This window comes from Chaetomium fimeti, assembly GCF_033439085.1.
Source record: "Chaetomium fimeti strain CBS 168.71 chromosome Unknown B0H64scaffold_6, whole genome shotgun sequence".
In the NCBI taxonomy this organism is placed as follows: Eukaryota; Fungi; Ascomycota; class Sordariomycetes; order Sordariales; family Chaetomiaceae; genus Chaetomium; species Chaetomium fimeti.
Window position 1 is genome coordinate 99,976 of NW_026944334.1, and position 15,092 is coordinate 115,067.

The window sequence follows — 15,092 nt, forward strand, 5'->3', positions numbered from 1 at the left end:
AGCACACTGAGCACTTGGACCGCGCCACCAATCAGGACACGAGGAAGGTACTCAGGGAGCTCAGTCCGCTCAGTAGGCTCAGTGTCCGGAGAGCACACTGAGCACACTGAGCACACTGAGCACCCAAGAATTAGATAGGTATATAGTCACTCGTTCTGGAGAGCTCTGGGAGTTCTCCAGTTAGCAATCACAACTACAGTTCGCTACAAGCTCGAGAGCCTACTGTTGAGACAAGTCTTTGTTGTGCACCCTTTGGCTGCACCGAACCTAAGCACCCTTGAGAGAATACCTTCGACCGATACTGAACCCTAACAGGACGGGTCCAGAGACAGGTTCGTCACATTGGAGCAGCTCAAAGTATTAAACCGCTTATTTTCTAAACCGTTCAAACTCATCAAACAGTATTCTATACCGTTCGTTTTAGAATAAACCACTTATTTTTCAATCAGCTCAAACAGTTTAAGCTAATCGCTAAGGTAAGCGGATTAAAGGGCATTGAGCGGATTATCAAGATAAGCCATAAAGCAAAAATAAGGGGGAAAAATTTAACTCATTTATATAAGCCGCCCAACTCCATGAACGCTGCATGAACCGTCTGTCAACCGCTCGTCAACCCCCCCCCCCAAGCAGGTAAGTAGCTTTTAAAGTTAACCTGTTCCTAAGTTGTCTTCCGAGTATAAAAATGCCCAAAATTCCACCTCCATTCTACCTTTCCCCTCAGTATCCAAAACTCCTCGCATAATCCTCAAAGGTGTCGAAACAGGCCGGCTCATCCAGAAAGAGTGGGATGTACTCGTTCATCCATTCGCCATAAGGGTCCGCCGTGTAGCAGGCTTTACAGTATTCCCAGTACTCCGGATACCATCCCGACTGACGCCAGTCAATGAGTGCAACAATCTTTGAAGAATCGTTCGCAATGATGATGTTACTCGGATGTAAATCCGCATGGGTAAATACGGCTGCCGCTTCGTCGGGCAGACCATCCCGCCACGGATCTATGATCTCCCAGGGTAGTTTGCCAGGGAACTTGGGCTCGAAGCGTATCCTGGTCTGGAACGACATCCACTCGTGGAATTCGGCAACGGACTGGAAAGGGCCTGCAGAGGGTCGCACTCCGTCGGTAAAGGCGATATCCCCCAGCGGCTCGCGGTTCACATGGCCAAGGAAGAACTCGTCATCCGGCTCGTGCCGTAGGCTGCGCAAGGTCGTCAGGAGTGTACGAAGTTGGGTACAGACGTCGGTCCGCTCAAGCCGGTCGAGCGTGGGCCATTTGTCCTCTAAGGTAACTCCGGGGACCAGTTCCATGAAGATGAAGACCTCATCGTCATCGTGGATCCAGCCATAGACCTCTGGGAGTGGAAAGTCGGGCAACGCTTGACGGAGTGCCCAGAGACACTGACCCTCGGCGACCGTTACTTCGGGTGCACTTCCGAATTTGACGACAAGGCCAAGCTCCTCGAAGAGGGCTGGCTGGAAACAGCGTCGTCTTGTCTACTTTGACTGTGTTGCGCGCCTTGTGCGGACCTCGGCAGGTGATGGTAGTAGTGCGCTGGGTCCATTCCGTGAAAAGAACGAGGAGTCGGCGAAAACTGCAGACGCCGACGAGGGGAGGGATTTGCTGGATGGGATGGTTGCTGGCGTCATATTTCGTCGGAACGTGTACCCTTAAATGCCTTGGGTAATATTGATTCACGTCTTGAGTTGTTTTTGTGGAGGGGTGCTGGTCAAGTTACAGGCCCATGAAAAGAAGAACCAACAACTCAATGTCAACCAACCAAAAATGACCGCCCCTCCGAGTGGCCATGAGCCCCCGAAATATCTTTATAACGCACGTGATAAAGCCCAAGACTCGAACGAGGAGACTCAAGTCCACCGGGAATCTTCTTGAAGCGCAATGGCTGTCGAAGGATAAAGATGATTCAACAACCAATTCTGCGATCGACTAGGGCGATTGAGATCAGACAGATGGCTGTTACACCGCAGCCCAGACATCGGCGGACTACCGGGGGGACTCGGGCCGGGCCGCACGCGCCCCGAGATGCGGTACGGCACCATGAGGACCGGGGTCACATGCGGGACGGCGGCGGCGCGCGCGGTGGCCGGGCGGAAGGTCAGCACTTAGTTTGGACTTCACCTCCGGATTAGAAAAGTAACGTCATAATAGCTGACCCGTGGAGACTCGAACTTGTGACAATCAAAAAATGGACTCTCCCTCCGCGGCATTCACCCCTTCCCTGACCACCCTTTCCACTGCCTTCTCCGCATCTTCCTCCCCATCCAACAAATCCAACCACGTATTCCCAACCCCCTCACTCGCCAGCAATAGATCGGCCACGCGGGCCACAGTCTCGCGACTCACATTTCCCCTCGAGTGGCCCGTCTTGCCCAGCTCCACGGGCCCGGCGGGGTCGAGGGTGAGGGTACCGGGGCGGAGGTTGATGGCAGCAAAGCCGGGGCGCTTCTTGGCGGCGGCGTACAGGGCCTCGTCGGCGGCCAGCTTGGCGCGATAATAGTCCGGCAGGATGCGCTCGTTGAGGTGCTGCGCCGTGGCCCATGCGTCGTCGGACCACCACGCCGGCCGCGCCCGCCGCGAGGCGAGGTACGACACCATCAGGAACCGCGTCACCTGCGGGGCGGCGACGGATGCGTGGATGAAGTGCGTTGCGGCGTCGCGGTCGATGGCGTATGTCTGGGATCCCCCGGGGTAGGAGGGCGGAGGTCAGAACTTAGTTTCGACTTCACCTCCTCGGGCTACAGGGGAGATGTGACGTCACCGCGACTTACCCGTTCAGGCCCGCCTGTCCCACCAGCACCTACAACCCATCACCATCAATCAGCATCCAACAATGCCCAACCATCACCACTCTCCAAAACCAAAAGGATTGTTCACTCACCCGCACTCCAAACCACAAAATCCGCACCCACCTCCCCCAGCACCGCCCCCACATCCCCTTCACTCTTCACCTCTTCTAGACTGCGCACCAGCACGCTCAACTTCCCCTTGCCCTGCTCCGAGCCCCCACCGACCGAGTCCCCATCCAAGCCCTGCACGGCCGCGACCTGGGCCGGGTTGCGGATGACGCTGGTGACGTCCCAGCCGCGGCGCAGCAGCAGCGGGGTGAGCAGCTGGGCGATCTTGCCGTGCCCGCCGAGGAGCAGGACGTGGTGCGGGGCGGAGGGCATGGTGGGTTGCGGGGTTGTGGTGGTGGTGGTGGCGGTGGTTTGGGTTGGGTTGTTAGGTCGAGGTTTGGGATTGTAGGTGCTGTGTAGATTTGGATGGGGAGGTGTCTACACAGTAGGTATGTAGTTTTGCAAAGGGATGTTTGAGATTCGAGGCCCGAGGTGACGGAAGTTGGCACGGGGAAGTTGTCGCAATTGCGGGCCAGCAATTGCGCCTTACGTGATCACAGAAGCGGACTGGAATTAGGTCATACTGCAGCAGGTTTCATAACCCCGCTATGGGCCCTCCAATGAGCGTGTTAGTCTTGGGTAATTGGTTTCTTTCACAGTCTTGATTGTCGTTTCGGCAAACTGGGCTGGTGCTAATTGTGCCCAAAACTCGATGGAATGGAAAGACGCGGGCAGGTTGCTACACCACTAGCTAGCCGAGGCTGCCGAGCTAAAAGTCAGCGTAGGATGGCAAGATATCTTAGGACAAAACGAACTTGGGATTCAGGGTGAAAATGCATGTTCTTGGGGGTATGTGTTGCGCTGGATGTTCTCGGCCGCCTCGGAAGATGCAGTCAGCACCACCAAAAACAGGTGCAAAAAACGGGAACTGTCCGATCGAGTCAACGTCGCATATCACCATATCGGTTTATCTTGCTTTTTCTGTTGCTGGTATGTATACTAGGTGACCGACAACGTCCTTTCCCCAGACGGAAGGAAAAATGGAATATGACATGGGGCGCGCGAAAGAGAGGGACCCCGAGTCAAATGATGTCAGCTGCCGAATCCCGCCCCACCTTCCACATCGGGAATTCGACTTGAAGCTGCGGAAGTCGCCATTGGAGTTTCAGACGACCAGGATCCCGGAAATGGCTTCAAGTTTTCTTCTAACAAGATTCAAGTTGGCGACCCTATTGATACAGAAGCTGCCCCAGGGGCCATGGTGCCCGCCGTTGCGGGTGGGGGAGATTATGAACGGTCTAGGGGCGTTTACAATTGAATTCTGTACTAGTTGGTGCTGGCATTGTACTCTCGGGCTTGGACACGTGGTTGTGGACTTGGCGTCCATGGCGATTCAGAAAGCGAAGGTCTTTGTAGCCTTAGAATGTAGGCTTCAGCTCACCCTTTTCCCGCTCCCGCTTAATATTTGTCGTGGCGGGCGATGGTGTTGATAAATATGCATGTCCGGCAGCCGGCTGGCGTCCGAAGATAAGTTGCCCTTGAAGTTGACATAAGCCAGTGGTGTTGTAGGTAGGTGACCGAGACAACAACAGAACGAGGGGACACCCACCGGGGAGCGCATCGGCGCTGGAATCGGGTCGGCTGGCCGAGGAAGTCCTGTAAAGTCCGGTACGCGAAAGGCAATTTGGTGAGTGAGTACCTAGTTAGTGATTACGAGGGAAATAACGAACTGTTTAAGTGCAAAGGTACCTTCCTTAGGGGATAATTCTCTGCCTACGTATGTATTACACTCCCGCCGACTGCAACCGTTGCGAAGGAAATGATAATAACACAACAGTGCACTCTGTATTCGTGCTCCCACTGATTTCTCGAGCATGTCTTTTGGGAGTGCAGCGGATCGAATCACCACCCTTATCAACTACTGTTTCGACTCGAAAGTGTTCTCGTAGTTGTGGGTTGCGGCTCTTGAGCTGAAGTTACTGTTCGCGCTGTTTGAACTCTCGGGTCTTTTAATCGGGTCCTAGCCTGATGTTTGGACGGGACTGAGGAGCGTAGGCCTGTATTACGAGGTGCTCATCATCCCAAGACCCCGGGAAAGTGTCGACTGGCTCAAGTTGCAACACATGAAAAGCATTTGATATGGGCCCTCAGCGTATACGAACCCAACCATCCACAGACTAACGCCCTTTGAACGCCACGTTCTCGTTCTCGTTCTATCTTCTAACTACAAACCACGTCTCTACGTCATTCTTACCCCTTAACCAAAGATATACTCTCAATTCGTCACATGCCCTGGAACCAGAAGCCCCGTTTCCCGCTCCTCGCCGCTGACAGCAAGCTAGATCAACCTTCCTTGCTGTCAGGATCCGGCTCGACGGCAGCCAGGTGCTTCTTCTTCTGCGTTTTGTACGTTTTCCACGCACGAACCATCGCTTTTGGCTCTATTCCCGGGATACGTATCTCAGCGAGGGGATCCTCCTCGAGCTCGTTTTCGAGGATTTCTTCTTTGGTCACTGCGCCACAAGTTAGTTGGAAAGACGAGCGGCGAGCCATGTTCAAGTTTCCTACGGCCCCAGAACTTACAGTTAAAGTAGGATCTGCCCCGTCGATCTTCGTAATAGCCCCATTCGACCCACCTTCCTGTCGCTGCGCTCGCTCGCTCTATGTCCCGCTCCCGCTTCTCTTCTTCCGTGGGTCCAATTCCCTGATCACGCAACACTCGTATCCTGTTGTATTTCTCCGATATTCTTGCTTCGACCGTCTTCGGGTCGATGATGAACTCGGCCTCGGGACGCGGGGTGTAACAAAAGACTGCCGGGAACCATTGATCGACCGGCGAGTTGTAATCACCAAAGTCGAGCAGAATGCCGGGACCTTGCCAGTTCACGGCTCTCATCGTTTGGCAGGGAAGAAATCCGAGGTAGTAAAAAAAGTCCAACTGCCGTTGGACAGGGCCGAGCTCAAGCTTTTCCTCGGGGACATACTCATACACAATGGCGTAGTAGATCTTGTCACGCTCAAGGTAGCTGGCATAACCCTCACCATTATGTTTGGCATCGTAGTCTATTTCGATTATCTTGTTCATGCGCATGAAATCGGCTCCTTGAACGCGGATCCACCCGAAGCATTGGCGGAGCCGGGTGTCCGAGTCGGACATTGCGACTTTGGAATCGGCCGGGAGTCCGTCGAAATCGCGAGAGCGCCGACCGTCGGCCGAGAATGCGTACAGACAGCGCAGACAGTCGAGCCGTGTCGTCCGTTTGGCGGGGACGTGAATGGGTTCCGGCGAGGACTGGCGGAGGCCGGCCTGTACCTTCTCGAGGATCGCAACGTTGCGAGCTTCGCGTTCCAGTGGCCACCAGCCACCGTGTTCCGGGTCTGGGACCGAATCGAAAAACTGCCGGCGTTCATGTTAGCCGGCTGGAGCCGTCGGTGCAGCGGATCAGCACATGGGTAGGGTGACACTGCCACATACGATCTTGAGAGCGAACGACGACTTGTCGTCATCGAACTTGACGCGCCCCACGCAGCCCTCAATTCCATGGCCGAGCCTGTTATGGAGAGTGATCTTGTTGTAGGCACGGGGAAAACGTCGAAGCTGCGGCGAGAGGAAATCAGCCCAATTGCAAGCGGGTTCGCCTTGCATGGGCGTGTCTGACAAGAATGGCGGAATTTCCATCATTGATGATTCTGGTTCCATCGTTTCGCACGTTGATGAATTGGATTTTCAGGGTTGATGGAGAGCAGCTTTTTGCCGTGGTCGGTTGTTGGTTTGGTTGAGAGGGTGGTCAGTTGAACGAAGTCAAGCGGTGTGACACTGTTGGCTGGTGCGGCGTGCCTGTGCAGGAAACTTGACGCACATGGGACACAGTATCTTTGCAGACCGCGTACAGTATATATGCAACTCATCCCACCAATCACAACAGAATAGCCATGTGTTCAGCACAAGACCAACACCTTTCTGCTGCTGGCCGCCCCCCCTCCCCCCCCTAATTCAATCCACACCTACGCCAACGGAAGACGTCAGAGCACGAGCATATTCTATTTTTGTCTCAAGCAACTGGAGCCACTTGCCATCGAGTTGCCTTAGGCCCTGACCGTCGACGCGACCTCGTGGCGTGAGCACTGAGTGTTGTATGCTGTTGGTTCGAGATTTGAAGACTTGGAGTGCGGCCCAAGTTGCAAATCAAGGAATGGCTACTGACCGAGACTGGCCACCGTCCAGTTGAGCGCGGCACATTGCGCAAGATGTCCTGACCTCCACGGTGAATTCCATGATGCCATCCACCAAGCACCAAACTCGTGCCTGAAAGCTGAAGGTACCTTACCTATTGATTGGATACGGAGATACCTAGGCACCTACCTAGCTACCTAGACATAGGTACCCACGGGCCACGAGATATGTATCTAGTGCCATCTGGGAGCCCCGAGTGCAGAACCCCCAGGCCAGCCTTTTCAGAAACAGACTCCGAGACAGTTCCGGGTCACCGGCCTGATGCGGCCTGCGCCTTCGCTGTTGGCCATATTTTCCCCTTCTGCCACAAACTTGCCCCTTTCTCTAGCGCCAACTCGTAGACTTGCCACATGGAAGCGTCCAAAACCCTGAATGGCCAACGGGTGCGGCACCACACTACTTGTCGCCATCTCTGGCTCCCACACCCGGCGGCCATGTTTGAAACAGTTCGGGGAGTTGCATCCCCACAAGCAACCGGCAACACTTTTGAGGCGAATCGTGAGCGGCGCACTTCGTTCTCGCTTTCCCCGGGTCCAACAAGGTTACCGAGTGTTTCGTGTGTCTGCGGCCATGTGGTTAAGGTGAAACAAAACTGAAAATAGAACTCACGGCGAGTCTCCAGTCATCACTGAAGGGCGGAGGTTGATGGGCATTCAATGATTTAAGACACTGCGATGGCCCAGGTTCAGAGTTCGTAACTCCAAGATTCACAACCTCTCCCACAATTATAAGCGCAGAAGCTCATTCACCCACCATACTTCCTGCCATTCAGTCTCCATCCACTTGATTGCCTGCCCAGGAGGCCCTGGCATCACCCCCGACTCACTCGGCCGGTTCAGTCTCGAACCACCAGTCCCCCGTCCAAACTTGAAGACAACCCGACTCACAGCCAAAATCAGCAAACAACACGATGTCTGGCGCCGTGGTTCAGCCCACCATTCTCTCTGAATTAGGTGTCAAACTTCCAACACTTGACAATTCACGTGCTCTGAGTGGTAGGAACACGAGACCCGCCGACGACAGAGACTGGCCGGAGGTGGGTGATTGGTACGTCAGGCTCCGCGGCGAATTTCTCATCCCCGTGGGGTGTCCCTCGCCGCCTTTGTGACAGGTGGGAAAGTGCTAACGATTGAAAAGGCAGCTATGGGCAGATTTCAATTATGAAAATCTCCGATCCATCTTCCGGCCGATCGTTGAAGAGCCGTGGCCGAACGCTCCGTCCGACCACAGATTGCCTAATATTGATCCCATGGAAAGAGAGCTGTTCGACGAGAAGTCACTCGAATCCCATCTAACAAAGCACACGATGCCGCTTGTGAACGCGGCGCTCGTCCGGGCCAACACTCGGCTCCACCGGAGCCAAGACGACCGAGGTCACCTCTGGGCTAGCGGACGTGGCGGCGGTATTTTGGGGAAGCCAGATTGGTCTCTCTGTTCGCCAAACCGCAAGCAGCCCTCAGGTAAGTATGTCAACTTGGTCCCCGGAGATACGAAGCTATCCACAAAATGGAAACCGGGCATGAAGGACACGAATCCAGGGGAGTGGGCACTGCCGATACGCCAGGTTATGTCTTACAGCCGTGATCTCAAAGTCAGGTACGGCTTCGTCATTACCGACCAATATCTCATCGTTCTTCGCTTCAGTCGATTCGATATCGAGGACGGAATCGCGCAGGGCATGTCTAGGCGGGGGGTCACTGTTCATCAGACTGAAGGCCAACACTCGTCGGGAGCTTCCAATGCGCAGTCTCGGCCTCCGTCTGCCGCATCTGGCAGCACTGCTAGCCACGCTACAAGCGGACGAGATTCGTCGCCGTATTCCGACGGCGAACCCACCAATGAGTGGCGGGCGCCTCAGTATCAAGCCATCCCCTGGTCCAGCCACAACAGTACGACCGGCAAGTCGTCAGACACGAAGTCCCACGTGCTCACAGTCCGCCTGGCCCTTTTTTACCTCAGCCTGCTGGCCCTCTCCGGTTCCGACATCTCCATCGGCGGCGATTACCCGCCGTTGGACTCCTGGACTCGAACCAAGACCGGCTACGTCCACAACGCAACCGGCGAAAAGGTCACCCACGTCCCGGAGGATGCCACTGTGATTGAGCGGGGCCCGTCCCCGCCACCCTCCTCACATGCCTCGTCGCGGAGCAGCAGTAACGCGCCACCCTCCTCGCATGGGTCCTCGCGGAGCAGCAGCAACGCGCCGTCGCAGAAGGACAGCAGCCGGTCTAGCAGCCGGGATCCCGGCGCCACGCAGAGCCAGTCGGGCAGCCGGGGCGTCAGCGGCACGCGCCTCCACCCGGGCAGCCAGTCTGCCAGCCGCAGCGCCAGCACGACACGCCGCGACGCCGCGGGGCCGCCCGGCGGTGGACGCGCCACACGATCCTCGGTGCGGTTTGCGCCCACCCACGCCGACGAGCACGGCGGTTCCGCTTCCACCCCGGGCACCCCGCGGGGCAGGTCCCCGGCCGTTCCGGGTAGCAACCAGCAGGGCGGTTCCGCTCCCACCCGGGCTCCCAACCAGCAGGGCGGCCCGGGTCCTGCAAGCATCAACACCGTCATACGGAGCAGGCCGCCGTCGGGGAACACGCGGTCCCAATCCAACAGGCGCGCCGCGGAACATGATGCCGGTGCGGGCAACGGCGGCGGGAACGGAGGCAACGGCGGCGGAAACGGAGGCAACGGCGGCGGGAACGGGGGCAACGGTGGCGGAAACGGGGGCAGAGGAAGGAAGCCGGGTCCGAAGTAAGAGGTCGAGAGATGGAACGGGGAGCGTCTGAGTTAGGGGTATCGCCTAGGGGAGCCATGTGGGGATGAGAGTGCTGGTCGCTTGATTATTGATGGGTTTGGTTGAGATGGGTGGTGATGCTGCGGGCTTACGATAGACTGGACTGGGGTGGCGTTTTTGTTTTTGCTGTTTTTCTTTTTTTCTTTTTTCTTTTTTGTTTTGCTGTTTTTCCTTTTGTTTTGCTCTTTTTGTTTTTGCTCTTTTGTTTGCTTATAGACAGGGTTCCTAACACTTCCATAGAGGTACTTAGCGAGAAAAAACCTGACCAGCTGGTTTGGTTCAGATGACTTCGGGGGTTTCCATTGCAAATCCGTGAATTTACGTGATTTGCCATGCCAATGCATAATGGATACCTTCGACCTCACTTGCCGGTGACAATTTGAAATTACCGGTTAGGTACCTAGGTAAGAGGATGGAGGGAAAAGGAGGTAAGAGAGTGCAATAATGAAGAGAAAATGATCGAACGAAAGGCGAAACGTGAGAAAAGAAGGAAGAGGGAGATTAGAGAAACAACTGCGTGGAAAAGAAATATTAATAGGAATAGATCATAAGGCGGAAAAAGAAAGAAGGAAAAGGAAAGGAATGTATAAGAAATGAGGGTAAACAAAAGTAAAAGGAGAAAGTGGAGAATAAACTGCCATTTGCTAAACGATATATTCAGCTACCGATTGGAGATTAAGCTTATGGACATCGGTCTCTCACCGCACACACCAGATATAGTACCCAGTAGACAACCGCTCAAAGCATCAAGAAGTCCAACTCCGTATTCCTCGCCCCCAAAGACGACAACCCCTCCCCTCCCCCCATCACACCACCACCATTACCAACTCCCTCACTGCCCGCACTACCCGCACTCCCACCGGCCCCCACAGAAGCAGCAGCCCTTGCCCTCGCCCGCGCCCGCGCCGACCCGACCGCCTCCTCGACGCTCTGCACCAACTCGTCCAGCGTGACCGGCGTCATCGGCGGCGGCGGGACCTCGCTCACACCACCCCCGACACCCCCCACACCCAGCCCCACACTGCTCCCCGCGCGGGGGGACGCGGCGCTCACGTCCGTCTTCACGTCTGTCTTCCCGCCGTTATTACCACCACCACCACCACCACCACCACCACCACCACCGCTACCGCTACCACTACCATCATCACCAGTAGCACCCGTAGCGGCCGCAGCAGCCGCGAGCCAGTCCATGCCGTCGGCGACGCGGACGTGGATGGTGTCGGTGTCGGTGTCGGCCTCGGCCTCGGCTTCGGCTTCAGCGGTGGTGGAGGACGAGGACGGGGCGGTGGCGGTGGCCGGGGCTGGGGCTTGGTCGGGCCCGAGGCCGAAGCCGAGGCCGAGCTCGGTTTCGAGGGACAGCACGTAGGGGTCGCGGCAGATCGGGGTGCCGTCTGCGGTTGCGTGGGAGAGGCTGTCGCGGGGTTCGGTTGGGGAGGGGACGGGGTCGGGTTGGTGATTGGGGGGTCGTGTGGGTTGGGATGGGGCGGTGGTGGTGGTGATGGTGGTCGTCGTCGTCGTCGTTGTGGGGGGTTGCGGATGGCTGTTTTTGGTGGAGGCTGGTGTGACTGCTTTGGTTGGTTCGGCTAGCCAGTCTTCGATGGTCTTGTCTACCGCTGTCTCGTCGTCGATGGGTGACGTAGTGACTGGGTTTGGGGTGTCGGTAGGAGGGGGCGGGGTTGTGGTGACAGGTTTCTCGTCGGTTGGTGCGGGTGTGCTGTCCATATTATTACCTACAGCCGAAATATCACCAGATACGCTTGGGATGAGAACGGGGCCAGAGGTATCGGGGTCAGCCGGCGGCCAGTCCTGGGTGTTGGGGCCATCGCCACCGGTGTTGATAAAGTCCACGAAGGAGGCGTGGAAGAAGTCCATATCGAAGGTGCCAGGCTCGGAGGGAGATTGGTCTAGTGCGGCGGGGTTGATGCTCTGGGCCTGAGATGATACCGATGGTGTCGGGCGACTTTGGTTGGTGTGGGTGAGGAATGACGGGCTGATGCATGAAAAGTCCACCGATGACAAGCTGGAGAGCCGCCGCCGCTTGCTCTCGCGGGCCTCTTCTTGGGCACCCCCGAGGCGGTCAGTGGGCATTCGGGTATGGTTGGTGCCAGCGGTCCACTGGTTGCTGCCAAACACCATGTTGCTACCCTGGTATCTGCCTACCAACGCACTGACATCGAACCCGCCTGACTTGACCATCTCGGAGCGAATGTCGACAAGCATGGCCTTGAGGAGCTGATACATCCTCGCGGCTGGTTGGTACAGATGACTCATCTCGTAGATGGCAGTGGAAAGCACTTGCAGATATCGTAGGTTACTATGGTGGTCAAGCTCAGCACTCTTATGTGCCAGCGCAGCCATCAAGGCGAGGGCCGCCGTGCCGGCATGTTGGGTCGCCGTGAGGACGACCCGTTTTCCGTCAAAGCGCTGGCGGTGGTGCCAGAAGATTCGTGCGATTCGGATGGCGTGCTGCGTACACATGCTCCGAGACATTGACGCCCTGTTGTCGTGATGGGGAAGGGGGCCCATCCACGAAGGAAGACTCGTTTCGGTCCCTTGAGCGGGCGACCCAGGGCTCGGGTAGCGAGCGGCCACCGTCCCGTCGAGCGACATGGGACCATACTTGGCCCAGGGCCGGTGCAGGAGGATCATGCAAACGTGGAACTGCTGGTGAAGGATAAAAAAGCCCATATGCGCTGATTTGATGTTGGCAGGCTTCCAAGTCAAATTCTCGGGAAGCCTGCGGTACCAGTTGTGGAACAAGCGTTCCAGCCCGATGAAATGCAGATACGCCCTATCCTCGGCCGCCTTTGAGGAGAAAAGGTGAGCCGCGCCGTATGTCGAGTTTTGGAAGTCGGTTACTTTGCCCGCGAGCTCCAGCAGCTCGAACATTTGCCTGTTGATGGTAGCATGACTCGCCACAGATCCAAGACTTGAATCCTCGAAAGGCCCGGGCGCCCTTGGCAGCACGTCAACGCCGACATCCTGAGACTTGATCGCGGTAGGACGGCCCATGAACAGCGCCCACTTTCGGTCAAACATGACGCACGCTGCCATGGCCTGGCGTCTCGTTTCTCTTTCGAGTTCGGAAATGTCTGCGATAGCCATGTTGACATGAAGCCCGACATCGAAGGCCAGCCGGTTCGCCATCCCTTCAGCCAATTCGTTAGCGTCCGCAACAAGGAAATGCGGTTGGTAGTAGCCTACCAGAATACATCCAGCCGGTGGTATCCCGACCCACACCACACTCCAAGTCAGCCAGCATCAACAGCCCCAGGACAGTTGGGACACCGCCGGGCCTCTCGAGCTCTGATTCCAGCATGGCCTTGGCTTCCCTGTGCAGGGTGCTTTCCCGGTTCCCCAGTGTGATGGTCTTGACATCGTCCCGATCCCAGTCGGCAAAGCGGTACCCAATGGCGAGCATCGCAAGGTGAAGGAACAGCGAGTAAAACCTCGGGTCTTGGCTTGCGCGGCCGGCTTCAAAAGCGGGCTCGTCGACGACCTGTTGCCAAGAGTTGTAGTAGTCCCAGAAACAACCCATGAGGTGGTCATAGGTGGCCGGCCTCAGCGATAGGATGACTTGTTCTGCCCTGAAGATGTGGTTGGACTGTTCTGGAGGAGCGAGGGGATTTGTTGATTTCGCGTGGACATGGTGGTTGGCTGTCGGCCCGAAGAACCGTGTCCTACCGGCTGCTTGGTCGAATGTGTAGCTTCCCCTTGTGCAGAGTAGATGGCGAGTCCCCGCCTCCTTCTTTGGCTCCGCATCTTGTAGTAATAGCGGATCGATAAGCCTGGAGAAGTTGGTGTGGCCGCCTGAAGGGAAGGTTTTCAATTGCTCTGGTTCAGTCATGTTGACGTCCTCGTCTCCTGACCCTGGCGGAGTTGGGGGGTGGTTTACGGGCGGTGCGGCTGGCTTTGGTTCTGCGCTCTCCAGTCGCTCGCTGCCGGTCCGGGCCTGATGCTGCTCCTGTTGCCGTGCCTGTGCTTCTTGTCTCGTCTTAGGTGGGTGCACCGCTGGGGGAGGGACGACGCCACGGTCTTTGAGTAACCCCTCTAGCAGGTTGATCCTATTCGACAAGGACGACATGTATGCCTTCGAAATGGGACTTTTACTCATTAGATTGACTGGCTAGAGCTAGACCACGGGGCGTCCACCTACCGTCTTCGCTCATCGTCATCCTTGATGATGCATGCAGCCCCCGTCCTCCTGCACTGGGTGCATTCCGATTCCCCCTCACCTACAACGCACCGTATCCTCCTCTCACGGCAGGAGGCACATGCAATTGAGGCACGATGTCGAATCTGCTGTTTGACGGATGAGCGTGACGAGGGAGCCGGACTTGTGGCATGCTCAGAACTCGCTCTCTCGCTCTCGCCTTCCGAGAGTGACCTCCGCTTCCCGTTAGACATGGTTGCTGTTGTCATGGCCGAGGGTGCGTATCAGTCGGTCAATTGACCGAGGTTAAGTTACGTTCGTGTGTATGAAGTGGCATGCAACGGGGGTTTCCGTTCTGGGGTATTGTGAAACGTCCCCGCGAGTCAGGGCAACAGAAGCAGCAAAAGCGAGGAAAGATGGGAAAGGAGGCAAAATGGCGGAATCCAAACCGGCGGATAGACGCGAGCGGACCCGTGTTCGTTAAATGCGGTCTCCATGGGCGCCGTGGACAACAGCCGTGCCGAAAGATGGAGACTGGTCAGCTCCTCGCAGGGGCAACTTGCAAGCACCCCGCAGTCGCTGTATGCTACGAAGGCCCGCTCTGCTAGGATAGGGCTTCGGGAGAATTCTTGTTTGGACCAACTGGCCCACCGTGATTCCCAATAGACGTCGTCGTGGAATCCACCCTTGGGCGAGTCCATGTACGTTTTGCTCGGGGGAGTAAAACCCGGGGCTCTGGTGGGGGGGCGCCGAGTGAATCCACACACATCCCACATGGTCCAGGATGGCAACATTGGCAGTGGGTGAGGAGCAGTTCATGCTGCGCTAAGCAATGATTGCCCCCCTGGCTCCTGGGTTGGCGAACCTTCGGTGATTCGGACATAGCCAAATCGCGGCAATTCGATTCGTTGCGCGAGAGCGCGAGATTCAACCCTGGCCGATGTCCCAAGCTGATTCGCCAATGCCAGGGGTTGGAAGAGGCCGACAGGGCCAAATGATGTTCCTGGCACCCCGCAAGCATCCCAGTCCAGCCTGAAGTCGGGAACAACGACGGCCCCACGAACCCC

General features: G+C 56.6%; 5 protein-coding genes across 5 annotated transcripts; 1 reads left to right on the plus strand and 4 right to left on the minus strand.

Moving 5' to 3' along the window:
- Positions 1-410: 410 nt before the first annotated feature.
- On the minus strand, positions 411-1,710 carry B0H64DRAFT_402831 (kinase-like domain-containing protein). The gene has a single exon (XM_062804253.1). It carries the CDS (start codon positions 1,303-1,305, stop codon positions 718-720), a length of 588 nt encoding a protein of 195 aa, XP_062656336.1. The 5' UTR covers positions 1,306-1,710; the 3' UTR covers positions 411-717.
- Positions 1,711-2,194: 484 nt separating this feature from the next.
- B0H64DRAFT_326342 (uncharacterized protein) lies at positions 2,195-3,183 on the minus strand (the record flags this gene model as incomplete). The annotated part of the gene is made up of 3 exons (XM_062800734.1): positions 2,195-2,689; positions 2,785-2,813; positions 2,895-3,183. 3 exons carry the CDS (start codon positions 3,181-3,183, stop codon positions 2,195-2,197), a joined length of 813 nt encoding a protein of 270 aa, XP_062656337.1.
- A 2,128-nt stretch (positions 3,184-5,311) lies between these two features.
- Positions 5,312-6,529, minus strand: B0H64DRAFT_326975 (uncharacterized protein; the record flags this gene model as incomplete). Its single annotated transcript, XM_062800763.1, has 2 exons — positions 5,312-6,247; positions 6,326-6,529. The coding sequence occupies 2 exons, from the start codon at positions 6,527-6,529 to the stop codon at positions 5,312-5,314; spliced, it is 1,140 nt and encodes a 379-aa protein (XP_062656338.1).
- Positions 6,530-7,837: 1,308 nt separating this feature from the next.
- Positions 7,838-10,134, plus strand: B0H64DRAFT_202116 (uncharacterized protein). The gene is made up of 2 exons (XM_062799272.1): positions 7,838-8,131; positions 8,222-10,134. The coding sequence occupies exons 1-2, from the start codon at positions 7,995-7,997 to the stop codon at positions 9,831-9,833; spliced, it is 1,749 nt and encodes a 582-aa protein (XP_062656339.1). The 5' UTR covers positions 7,838-7,994; the 3' UTR covers positions 9,834-10,134.
- A 476-nt stretch (positions 10,135-10,610) lies between these two features.
- B0H64DRAFT_444145 (fungal-specific transcription factor domain-containing protein) lies at positions 10,611-13,956 on the minus strand (the record flags this gene model as incomplete). The annotated part of the gene is made up of 2 exons (XM_062806760.1): positions 10,611-13,021; positions 13,077-13,956. 2 exons carry the CDS (start codon positions 13,954-13,956, stop codon positions 10,611-10,613), a joined length of 3,291 nt encoding a protein of 1,096 aa, XP_062656340.1.
- Between the last annotated feature and the right edge of the window lie 1,136 nt (positions 13,957-15,092).

Bases quoted from the DNA above. Each gene is read 5' to 3' on its own strand.
- B0H64DRAFT_402831 (XM_062804253.1), bottom strand. From the start codon at position 1,305: ATGGAACTGGTCCCCGGAGTTACCTTAGAGGACAAATGGCCCACGCTC.
- B0H64DRAFT_202116 (XM_062799272.1), top strand. From the start codon at position 7,995: ATGTCTGGCGCCGTGGTTCAGCCCACCATTCTCTCTGAATTAGGTGTC. The intron at 8,132-8,221 runs GTACGTCAGGCT...ACGATTGAAAAG, and splicing joins TGGCCGGAGGTGGGTGATTG to GCAGCTATGGGCAGATTTCA.